Below are 12,625 nucleotides of genomic sequence, written 5' to 3'. Positions count from 1 at the left end.
TGGGGATTTGTTTATATACATCAAGATACCTTGATTGTACCATCCACGGATTCATACACCAATAGGTAACCAGTGACAGACGCCCGGGGAGGTCTCCAGGTGAGGAGGGCAGTTTCCGACTGAACCTCCGTAGCAGTGAAGTCTCTTGGAGAATCGAGGTCTGGAGAAGAGAAGACATTTAATATCAAATAAGTCGGCAGGTGTGGGCTTCCCTGGTAGCTCAGACAGTAAAGAATCCACCTGCAATGTGGGAGACCTGGGTTTGATCCCTGGGTTGGGAAGATCCCCTGGAGGAGGCCATGGCAACCCACTCCAGAATTCTTGCCTGGAGAATCCCCCATGGACAGAGGAGCCTGGAGGGTTATAGTCCATGGGATCACAAAGAGTTGGACACAACTGAGTGACTGAACACACAACATAGCACAAGTCATCGGGTGTAGGATAAAGTCCCTGGTTGGGTATCGGGAGGCCTGAGTTCAAGCCCTTTCCCTAGCATTGACCTGTGTGACCTCGGGTGAAACCTTCCCCATCTGTAAATGACGAGGTTGAGCCACGTGACCTCTAAAGACACACGTTCTCTGTTTCAGCTCATCCTAAGGGCCATGTTTTTCTGAGCCCAGTAGGATCACAACTGGCTTTAGTTGAATTGGGGGAGAAAGACACAGCCATGAACGTGATCAGAATGCCTCCCTTTGTTTCTAAAGAGGACAGATGAATGCTGGTATTGGCCCTCACCCCTACTCAGCGGACACTGCTTCCATTCCCTTGCCTGTCGCAGTCTGAAAAAAAGATCTCAACGTATATGAAAAGCCCAGCGGACATCTAGGAAAATTTGCCTTTAAAATCTTTCTCTTAAAAATATTTCCCTGCCTAGAACATGGATCATTAACTACTGGGTTTAGGGCCAGTGGGGACTGGTTTTCCACTTAAAAAGCCCTCCTCTTAAAATCATTTCCTAGTCTGTGGGGAGAGCAGGGTCATTTCAGTTCAAAAGGAAATGGTGTGTTTCTTAAGGTCTTGATTGAGGGGGCACTGGCGGATTGAGTTGCTGCTGATGTCATCACATTGCAGGGAGCTGACTTGAGAAATAAGAGATGGAGAGGGATACTGTTAAAGATAGAGGCAGCGGGTGGGCTTTTTCCAGCTCTCGGTGTCTTTGTACCTGTGGTGAACTTGGTGGTGATGGTTGAGCTCTTCTGGGGCCCTTTCTCTGCAAAGATCCTCAGCGTGTATTCCGTGGCAGGCTCGAGATTGGTCAGTGCATACTCCACCGTGTTCCCGGACACCGTGCGGGTAATTTCTGGCACTATACAGGAAATATACACACCACGGCAGTTACCCCTCCCTGTCTGGGCCATCAGTGGGCTTGGCCAACAGCGCATACACCTCCTAACCCAGAAGCTTTCAGCGGTCCTGCAGAAAAGCACGTTTGATTTCTGAGATGACTCACGCTCCTTTCTTTCTCTTGAGCACTCGCTTCATATACAGAGGATTTATCCTATGGTGACTGGATTTTTCCAGGCACCAAATCAGAAGGAAGAGGAACTAGGGGTCAGAAGACTTTGCACGTGGTACCCTTGGGACAGTGTTGCACAGGATCCAGCTAGAGGAGAGTTGCAGGTAACATCTCCATGCCTCAGGCTACCCAGATTTAATTTGTCCCATTGCTTGCTCTCCCATTTTTTCCCACTTACTCTCATGTCCTTTTATAACTTGCCAGAGCCAGATGTTATATCTTTGGGCTGGGGAACCAGAAAAATCAGGTGGCATAGACAGACCAAAGCCTGATTACTGGCTCTCAGTCCCATTGGGTCAGGACCAAGGGTGGATCCCAAGCCATGGCATCCAGGTGTCACCTTCCTCGTCACAGGTGACCAGCTGGCCTGGCTGCCCAAGGCCTAAGAGGTTTCCCAGGGTATGGGATTCAGGAGGCTAAAACTGGGAAAGTTTGGGGCAAACTGGGATGAGATGCTCACCCTCCTTGTCATCCATGATCCCCCTCCACACACATACACACACATACACACACACACACATACATTATTCTGGATGAGTTCATGTCTATGCTTGCATCCACAGTTTCCATGATTCCCATGAACTATACTCTGGTTTATTTTAGGTGAGACAACATCATCTTCCCAGACTTGCAAGAGTTTGCTCACAGGGAATATTTAAAAATAAAAAAGTAGAAAAAAAGAAATCCAAGAATTCCTTAAGCCCCACCCCACCTTCCCTCCATCCTCACAAGGAACTTTCTCTCATAAGAGGTTGCCAGGGCTCAGTTAAGATTTTCAGAGACCCCCGCACAACTTATGGTCTGCTCTCATGTTACTGAAAGTAGAACAATACTGAACCAGCAGATATGAAACTCACATATACTGTGAGATTAAAATAACATATTTTTTCCTAATCTGGTTCATGAAAAATAGGGATTTGTTCATTGAAAAAGGAATCTCTCTTTCTTTTCTCTCTTATTTGTATTTAATTTTACGTGCTAGTGGCCATAATTCACTGGTGCCCCCAAACAAGTTATCAATATTGAATCTGCCCGCTGAGTAAATGAGCACAGATGGTTGCAAAGACAGGAGAGATCATTTCTGATTTCTTAATCAGATCAGCTCTAACTGGCCCCGTCTGCGGCATCCAGGAAATGCAGTCTCCCCAAAGCTGCCTGAAGTAGCCTGTTTAAGATTTTAAATTGTGGACTCCTTTGTAAGAAAGAGGAGAGAGCTGTGCCTGTAGAGGGTGGCTCACTGTGACGGCAGAGACCAGCAGGAGAGGGGGAACAGCCTGGAGACGCGCCCTCTGCTTTTCTTTAAATGGCCTGTTGGCCTCCTTGATATAATCGTGGTGTTGATGCTCTTCCATTTGACCACAGCAGGAAGATACAGGTTGGGCCCCTCTCACCACCACTTTCACAGCCCCCTTCATACCCATCCACTCACCGGCCCCTGTCCCAGCCCACGAGTCTGTTCTCAGGTGACAACTGAGAACCACAAGGACATTGCTGGACTCACCAACCTACCCTTGCATCTTTGTACATCAACCCTGAAGGAAATCAACACTGAATACTCATTGAAAGGACTGATGCTGAAGCTGACGCTCCTGTACTTTGGCCACCTGATGCAAAGAGATGACTCCCTGGAAAAGAGCCTGATGCTGGGAAAGACTGAAGGTGGGAGGAGAAGGGGATGACAGAAGATGAGATGGTTGGATGGCATCACGGACTCAATGGACATGAGTTTGAACAAACTCCAGGAGATGATGAAGGACAGGGAAGCCTGGTGTGTGCAGTCCATGGGGTCGCAAAGAGTTGGCCATGACTGAGTGACTGAACAACAAAAGCAACCAAAAGTGGCACAAAGAAAGGAGAACAGGAAGTTTAGAGCTGGACAGACACTCCTCCGAAGGGGGAGGGTCTTGGACATGACCTTACCTCTCTCGCCTGTGTAGGAGATGACATAATTATCCACAGGGGCGATGGCTGGCTGCCACATAGCCAAGGCTTCTGAATCAGTGATGTTGGCCATCACCAAGCTAGATGGGCCATCCAGAACTGCAAGGAAAGATAGTGATGTGTTGGAGAGATAGTCAGCCATGGGGTCAGCCATCAGACCATAGCTACTCGGCTGTCTGCCCTGCTCCTGGACTCCTGGTGAGGGACACAGTGTCAGAAGCATGGAAGAGTTCTGACCTTGCAGCCAGGATGACCTGAGTCTGAGACATGACTCCTTCCCTTGCTGTCTGGGTCATCTTGGCTCTCTGTTTCTCATCTGTAAAATGGGTACAGAAACTGCTTGGCTTTGTCTTCAGTGATACTTTGGTTTTCACATGGTATTATAGGTGGAAAGGTGCTCTGTGAGCTGCAAAGAGCTGAGCCCATGACAAGGATTTACATTTATAGTTCATGTCACTTTCTCCAGCGAAAGAACTTACAAAAACAGGACAGGTACAGAGTGAAGGCTGCCTGTGATGTCTTTGGTTTTGAGTAATAGCTCTGGTTCGGTGGGCTATGGAGAACACGGAGGCAGGCTCCGGGGACTGGTGGTCCCAGGCTGTACCTTGGATTCCCTGTTGTGGGTCTGTGTGCCTTTGGGACATTTTCCTTCTCCACACCTCGCTCGGTTGTCGCAGGGTGGCTGCTCTAAGGATGAACTAGACAATGTGTGTGGAATGTGCTCGGGGCAGCACCAATAACTGCAGTTGGTCTTAACATGACTATTAAAGTTATTTGGAGTCTTCAGAGTGATTCCTAAATGACTTGTGCTGAGAAGGGGTGGAGAGTCACAGTTCTTGGCCCTTTGAACTGACCACTGCTGCAACCCAGCACCCCCTTCTTAGAAACCAACCTACATGTGACTGGTTTCCGATTTCGTGCACATTTATGACTCAGTTACGCCGGGACCGCAGCCCTGGGAAGATGGAGGGCAGCCATCGTCAGCTGACTTCACAGCTGAGATGCCTGAGCCCCAGGAGACAAAACGACTGGCCTGAGGGTCTTAGGAAGCGGCAGAGTAACTTGGGGGCACCCACCCCGTCCACCCGGAGGTCCTTCCTGTCTCATCTTACATGGTCAGAATCTCCTTTAACAATGAGGACAATGGGGCCTCCAGAGGAAAAAGATCCAGGCTTTGCAATCAGTTGCCATGGAGAAGCCACAAATGAAAGGTTTCTAGGCGGGGGATGAGGATCTGTGTGGCAGGGTGGGCAGGACTCTGGGTTCAGACGGGAGGTTTTAATTGCATATTAGCAACCCTTTTAGACTATTAGGATATTTTTTAAATTTCCTGTGAGGCCCATTCTTCAGATCCCTTAATGGATTAGGCTGGATAATTGCTCATATATCAAAGGATAAATTGTTTAGAGACATGGGAGCCTGAAGAGAAATTTTCCACTTCATTCTCCTTCAATGCAATTCATTATTTTTTCCCTCCTTACAATGTGCTGTACAAATCAGGTTTTAATAGGAAAATCATCCTTTATCGAAGAGGAACGCACAGTTTGGAGGCAGACTGACCTAAGTTGAAGTTTGCTTCCAGCATTTACTAGTTATGTGGACTTGGCCAAGGCATGTAATTGCCCTGACCTCAGTTTTTTCCTCTGTAAAATGGGAAGGATATTAGCTGTGAGAAGGATGTTAGCTATATTAGTTTACATGGGAATGGTTGAGTAACAGCCTTGAAATACTGTAGCTGCCAAATGGAGACTTGTGACTTTATAGCTATCACCATTCACGTGTCTGTGCGAAGCATCTGCTTGGAAGGGTCCTTGTGGTCCCTGCACTACTGAGGAAAGGAAGGAGGTGAATTAATGCGTGCAATGACCCATATTTACAGATGCTTTACATACACAGTTTTCTAAGGTTCTTATAGCATCCTGCAAAGGAGGAAGAACTACACCCATTTTACAGAGAAGGAAACTAGACCCTCAGGACATTAACTGATAGCTCTGTATTTAGAAGTGGAAGAACCTGGGATTCACACCAGGTCAGTATGACTCCCCAGCTTCTGCCCTTTCCCACACAATTCCCTGGGACATGGCAGCCCAGGGAGGCTGAGGATGAAGCTCAGAAGAGGCTACAACTGTGTCAGAAATGAGCCCACTGGTGCCCCCGAGCCAGCCCAATTTCCACTAGAATTTCCCAAACAAAAACGTTTTTCTTCTAACTGCTGAATCATGAGCAATGATGCCGAAGGTGAGCAAGACACCTGTGTTGAGCGTCCCTGAGACAGGCTCGCTTTCCTCAAAGCCCTTCAGGGCGATGACGCTGACCAGGTAATCCGCTCCAGGTAAGAGTCTCAGCAGCTTGGTCTGGGTTTTGGTCCCATCCACAGTCACCGCTGAGGGTGTACCTGGAACACAGGAAAAGCAGGAGGGAACGGTGAACCTCACTGGAACTTAAACACACCTGTCCCAAGAATGGCGATCTGGTTTGGCAGTGACACTATGCCTTTATCCAACACCATTTTCTTTACTTCTCATTTGCTCTTACCCTCTGGCATAAGAGAAGAGGTTTTACTCTTTGTATAATGTTTTTTTCCATCCATGCAGAGGCCAAAAACTAAGCCAGGGGAGGAAAAATTATGAGGTCACAATGTGCTAAAAATGGCAAGTTTCCATTCAGTAGAGAGCTGGCATGTTGTATAAATTTTATTTATCCATTTCTTCCCACAAAGGATACGGGAAGCTCACTATGTAATGTATATCTGATCTATTTAATCCATTGTTTTCGCTTAACTATATATAGACTAATCTCTTACTAGCAGATATTCTACTATTGAAGAAGATGGTCATGGTCTAATTTGTACTCTTATATCTATTAAAAAGTCCAAAATTTATATTTTTTGGAATTTGGGGGCTGGTGAGGAGCTTGGGTATCAGTTGACCAAACTCCCTACAGAGATGCTACAGCATGTCTCTGAAGAGACAATCATCTTTGTATACACTTGTTTTCCTTATCCATATATGTCTAAAGACATACCCAGAATGTCTTCAGATAGATTTGAATATGCTACCTCCCCCACCCCCAGACCTTGTGGTCTCTATTATGGCCCATGTGCCTGACCTAGAACTTTCAACTCTGCGAAGTCACAGCTTCCCATCCTTTGCTGAGACAGACAGATTTGGGGACCAAGAGGCAAAGATCAGTTTTGCCAAGAAAAAAAGGTCAATGGGTTTAGAGTCTTCTGTCCTTGTGTGAAAACATTATTGGGGATCTATTGGTCATAGAATTTTAGAATTATGAGACTGGAAATGATCTTTATAACATGATCCCTCACAGTATAGTTTCTTTCAAGGGTCTCATAGCACTTTACAAATGAAATCTATTCAGATGGTCTCAAATATGTAGAAGGAGGACGGGAGTGTCACAGTCGCAGTTCCACCCAAATACTCCAGACCCCTTCCCTCTCCCCACCAAGTGCCCTACCTCCTGCCATGGGCACATAGGTAATCCGGAAGCTCTCCACCTGGCTAGTGGGTGCCATCCAGCTGACAGTGGCTGAGTTTTCGGTGATGTCTGAGAAAAGGATTTCCTTCGGGGAGCCCATGGCTATTGAGGAGAAAGCACAGGACACAACCCAGAAACAGTTAACTCTCTTGCTCATCAGCGATTCTTCCTGAATTCCTTATCCATGAAAGCTCGGTTTACATCTGAGCCAAGCCTTTAGGATGGAGGATGTGGTGATCTGTGGTCAAGTTATGACTTGATGGAAACAATCGCTCTTTCATTCAGGTACAGGGCCCAGAGCTGCAGGGCTGCCGTTTGGTTTCATCCAAGAGGAATGTTAGCACCATGGCTGAGGTCTAAAAAGTGAGGGTAAGTGGGTAGTTTCACAGTTTCAAATAACCCTCCTTTCATTTCTGATGTTTAGCATTTTTTCCCCCAAATCTTTGCCTTTTAATTCCTTTTATGATTAAAGAAAATTTGGTGTTAAATGATACCAAGTCTTGATGGGGGCTTCCCTGGTGGCTCAGCTGGTAAACAATCTGCCTGCAATGTGAGAGACCCGGGTTTGATCCCTGGGTCTGGAATATCCCCCGAAGAAGGGAATACTACCCACTCCAGTATTCTTGTCTGGAGAATTCCACGGTCAGAGGAGCCTGGTGGGCTACAGTCCATGGCGTTACAAAGAGTTGGACATGACTGAGCGACTAACACTTTCACTTTCAAGACTTGATAAGTGCTCAGTTATTTCACTTTATAAGGATTAACCCTCACTTAGAAACCACGGAGAAGAAGGTGTGGTTGTAGCCAATTTACAGGAGACCAAACTGAGGCTCAGTTCTCCAGTGAATATTCTCGTGATGTGATCTAAGTCCCAGGACTGGGCGGCAGAGCTGGGCATAGCCCTGGGATTATGGAAATAATGTTTACGTGGAAACTGACCTCGACAAACTCATTCCCAGAACCGGATGGAGATTCGCAGCCAGAGGAGGGAGCTCAGAACCATCCCCAAGGCAAGCCCTCCTTGGACACTGGGTCTACCTGCGGGGAAAGCCGTGCCCTGGGGGACAGTTTCTGCTATGTAAATACCTCCCCCGCAAACCCAGTTTCCTTTGGCTTTTCTCTGTGTATTTTTTGGCTTAGCTTTTTGCCCTCTTCAGCTGACCATGCTTAACCGTACAATCCAGGAAACAATTTTCAGGTCTCCAGGGAGCTCATTTCCTCATCTTTTTCCCTCTCCAGCCCACGTTGATCATTAAGTTCTGAAACCCACAGCCCACTTTGGGGAGCTTTTTTTTCCCCTCTCGGTTTCTGCTCTTTCCCCCTCCTCCGACGGCGTTCTCCTGTGATCTGCTAGCCACCCCCAGATTCTGTGGCTGCCTGGGGTTTTGCCTTCTCCTTGGAGAGCTCTGGTAGCCGCATGACTCTGGAGTGGGATGATCTTGATTGTCCAAACACCATGGAGAGGCTGGGCTACTAGGGGCAGCTCCTGTGACTTATAGGAGCCTCCTTTGTTTCATCTTTCCAGTGGGAAAAGTGGTGCCCACTTTCAGGAATGTTTTGAGGATTAGCAGAGATGATGGATGTCAAACCCTAGCACAGAACTTGGCACACAGTGAGAATGCAGTAAACATGCTTGCTTTTTTTTTCTTTCTCATGTGACTTTTTTTTTCCCCATGGGCCACCTGAATTTTGAGGTAGTCACCCAGGAAAGATCTAGATGAGCCAGAATGAGGAAAAAAAAAAAAAAACAAACCAGTGAGGTGTGTAAACTCAGGCACGGGGGCTCTCCTGCTGCAAGCCTGGTCCACTCTGACCTTCACTTTGTGAAATTCATCAGGCCAGGTCCTGGCACATTTTAGAAAGTGCATCTTGCCACAGCTTCCCTATCTAGATCCCAGTTTTCTCATCTGCAAGATGGCAAGATTATCTTCCCTGTCTTAGAAAACAAAACAAAACAAAAAACATGAGAATTAGTAACCTCATCTGTCATGCACTCCTGAGGGATGTACTTGACGAAAGTGACAGCAGGCAGATAGCCACGTGTCATCTGAAGAATGGCACAGTAGAGGTGGAATTCCAGGGTCAAAGGTATTTTTAGACAACAGACCTTCCTAGGTGTGGAAGACAATTTGTTATTTTAGCATGTGTCCTGCTGCCGTAAATAGGGCCCACAAGTCTCCAGCACCAAAATGGAAGAGATGGCCAATGGGAACCTGAAGGCGGAGCCTCATGGAATAACTAAATTATACCGACTGAAAAGCTAGGGAGACCCAGGAAAGGCAATGCCTCTGACTGTCTTTCTAAGTAGACTCCTGGTTTTCAATAAAAGTTCCATTAGGGAAACACTGAAAATTCTAGAAATTCTCAAGGAGGTTGAAGAGGACTTCTGTTTGTTCTCTGCATAAAATGTTGCTTCCTCAAATCTGGAGCAAATGTCTTTAATAATGTGACTATTCACACTCATTTAAAAACATTTTACCTTCAACATATTTTTATAAACACTTAATATATGTGAATCCTGTGAGAAGCTAAGGAGACGGTTATTGTAGCCAGTATGATTTAAGAGCAAAGGCTTGGTGGGTACACTGACCTGGTTTTGAATTCCATCTGGCTTTACTAGATAACAACACCTTAGCCCCTTAGGTCTCTGTGAAACGAGGCTGAGTGTGGCACTCAGTTGGACTGTCTGTCACGTGGGTCAGTGAGGGAGTGTGTCCGTTGCAGTGCTATGGGTGGCATGAAGTGCAAGCTCTGTAATAGGTGGTTATCATCTTTATACTTCGTGAGAGTCAGAGCCAAAGGCACCAGGCACAGACAGCCTGGTTCCTGCAGAAGGAAGGATTGCTGAGCACGTGTCTCCGTAGACCCGCTGACCCAGGTCCCCAGACATGATGCTGCTGCAGCTCTGCAGTTTGTGGTTTCCAGTTTGCATCTGAACTGGAACTGAGTGGAGAGGCTGGGAGACTGCCTGGCTGGGAAAAGTGAGAGGGGGTGAGAGGGGGTACATTCTGGGGCTTGGAGGGGGGTTGCCTCCCTGGCTTCAGGGTGCGGAAGGGGTATACGATTGGGGTGGTGATGGGGCAGGGTAAAAGAAATATTTGAGGGTCCTCACTATCCCCAAGATAGGCAGCAGGAACATCCAGAAGAGAATGACAGAGTCATCTTACTCTGGTTTTGGATTTTGAAGTATTTTCTTTTCTCTTCTGGGAACCATCCAGATGGTACACAGAGACGTGTTAGCATTTAACTTCCCAGAGGCAAAAGAAGCTCCTCTGGGCTTCCCAAAGGGGGACCAAAGTCATTGTGAAGAAGTGGTTCAATCCGTGAAGAGGAAGAGTAGCCACTGTAAATGCAGAGATTGACAGAGGAGGGAACAACCCATAACCTAAGGGTCTATCAGTAGGGGAATACTTAAATAAATAAGATAGTGGGAATATATCTGAGATCTATTAAAAGCAAGGAACACACACACACACATACACACCAATGTGTGAAAGATTGGGTATGTTAATCACTGTGCCAATAAAAAGGTGGAAAAAAAGAGAGAAGATAGACTTAAGTCTAATCATGTCTGTCTGTAAGCGTATTTCTGCAGAGATTCAGAAGAAAGTAGTCATACTGACTGCTTCTAGTTTAGCAACTTAGTAGTGGGGACAGCAGAATAAGACCTCATTGTATATCTGTTTTTTTTAACCTTTAAATTTTCAACCAAGTGGACCATTTAAAAATGTACATTAAAAATGTACATTAAGGTACCCAAACATAGTATCAGCTAATACTGTTACAATGGGCAAGGAAAAATATTCAACATTCCTGATCTGAAGTGAATCTCTTGGCTGACCTTTGAGTTAGAGCCCATTGGCCAAGTAAGGGGACAGATGCTCAGAGGGGAAAGGAGACTTGCTCAGGAACAGGGATCAGACTCCAAGGGATCCGCCCAGAGGCTTTAGGCTTCACCACTTGGATACACTGCCTCCAGCCACCTTCTCTGCTGCGGGGGCACTCGGGGCTGCCAGCCTGTGCGTAGGGAGTGAGAGGAGATGCGGCGGTAGCTTTTATAAGGAGAAAGAGGAGCAGAAAGAAGGGTTTACAAGGAGAAAGAGTGAAAAAACGAGAGGGAAACTTTCTGAAGCTGATGAGGTGACCGAGATGTCTACTGTGCTCCAGAGTCACCTCTCCTGTCCAAGTACCAGAGCACACGTGTGTACACGTACATACACAGACACAGACACATCTCCTCAGCTGTGAAATGCAATGCCCCAGAGAAAGAAATCAAAGAAAGGGCTATCTTACAGAGCCTTTTCTTTTGTTCTTAAAAAAGGAGCTCATGATTATTTGTTCTCTTTTTTGCTTTAAAACTGCAGAGCCTCTGGGAAAAAAAAAAGATCAGCAAAACAAAATCAGTGATCAGAAGTAAACTTTGAAAAGCAGTGTTTATAAACCAGGGTCAAAACCAGCCTCTGCCTCTCATCTAAAGTTGTTTTGTGGGAAGCCACAGGGCGGAGGAGACGGGGACCCATGTCCCGGGAGATAGGGTATCTGTGTTAATAAGAAACAGGGTATTTCCTCTGGCTGAATTACTGCCTGGATCTCAGCATTTCCTCCATGTCTACAAATAGCAATTTTTATTTCTACAGGTGGCTTCTCAGAGCTCATTTGGTCCTGAAAGTTGGCTTCATAAGATACTCTGGACAAAGGGAAGGTATTGACTAGTGTTGTGCTCTTTGCAAGTCAGAGTTGGCAAGCGTGTATAGTAATTGGTTATGTTATCTAGCCTGCCTCTATTTAATAGTAGTAAAATAGCTTGGTATTTAGGTTCTACCTCAAATCTGTCTGTGTGACCTTAGGCCAATCACTTCACCCTTCTGGGTCACAGATTCCTCATGCATAAACAGAAGGGTCTGGGATATATCATTCCTCAGGTCCCTTGTACTGCTGCTTCTGGTTTTGTGATTGTTTCCTCTGGTTCCTCTGAAGCAGCTGTCTCTAGCAAATACTCCATATCTGTACCTTCCTTGGTTTCCTGAAGGAATTCACCCTACCTTACCATTAAAGGTCTGTCCTTTTCTCTTTAAAGAATCATGTTAATCTTAGTATTATCATTTTAAACCATCTTGTTATGACCATCTTCCTTTATTCTTCTGGAAAGAACTCATATTGAATAGAATTTTCATTTCTGCCTCTAGTGCCTTTTAGAGTTGCTGTGAGGATAAAATAAAATGTGTGAGCCTGCCAAATCTACTAACCGCTTCTTTTTTCCTTCTTGATCAAGGTACTGACTATTCACATGTAGGATTTTATAAGTATTCATCTTTAGAGGTGGAGGTACCACTTCTCCATTATACCTTGCATAGTTTGAACAAATGACCAAAGAATATGGAAGTATATCTCTGGATAAAACATGATAACAGGCAGAAAGAAGGGTCTTTGGACTTTGAGGAAAAAGCAGTGATTGTAATGATTATCTTAATGACAATAATGAAAATGTTACTGGCTCTCATTAGCTCAGCCCTTGCTATGTGCCAGGCCCTCACTATGGGCTTTCCATGAATCATCTCATTTAATCCTCACAACACTATTAGGTAAGTGGCATCATACTCTTTTTGCATAAACACTTAGCCGCAATCACAATAACAATCATCCAGTCTATAATCAAGAGTCATGATTCAAACACAA

General features: G+C 45.8%; 1 protein-coding gene across 11 annotated transcripts in view; it reads right to left on the bottom strand.

The window, feature by feature from the left end:
* TNC (tenascin C) overlaps positions 1-12,625 on the bottom strand; it is a 100,267-nt gene that overhangs the window by 16,142 nt on the left and 71,500 nt on the right. For all 11 annotated transcript variants that reach the window (XM_043927432.1, XM_043927431.1, XM_043927437.1 and 8 more), the window contains 5 exons: positions 6,929-7,051; positions 5,709-5,852; positions 3,437-3,556; positions 1,163-1,306; positions 30-160 (listed from right to left, as the gene is read on the bottom strand). In XM_043927432.1, the coding sequence (XP_043783367.1) occupies positions 30-160; positions 1,163-1,306; positions 3,437-3,556; positions 5,709-5,852; positions 6,929-7,051 (662 nt within the window). The remainder of the gene's footprint in view (positions 1-29; positions 161-1,162; positions 1,307-3,436; positions 3,557-5,708; positions 5,853-6,928; positions 7,052-12,625) is intronic.

The sequence above is a fragment of the Cervus elaphus genome, chromosome 16 (genome assembly GCF_910594005.1).
Source record: "Cervus elaphus chromosome 16, mCerEla1.1, whole genome shotgun sequence".
Classification (NCBI taxonomy): Eukaryota; Metazoa; Chordata; class Mammalia; order Artiodactyla; family Cervidae; genus Cervus; species Cervus elaphus.
This window is presented reverse-complemented; position numbering and strand designations above follow the sequence as displayed.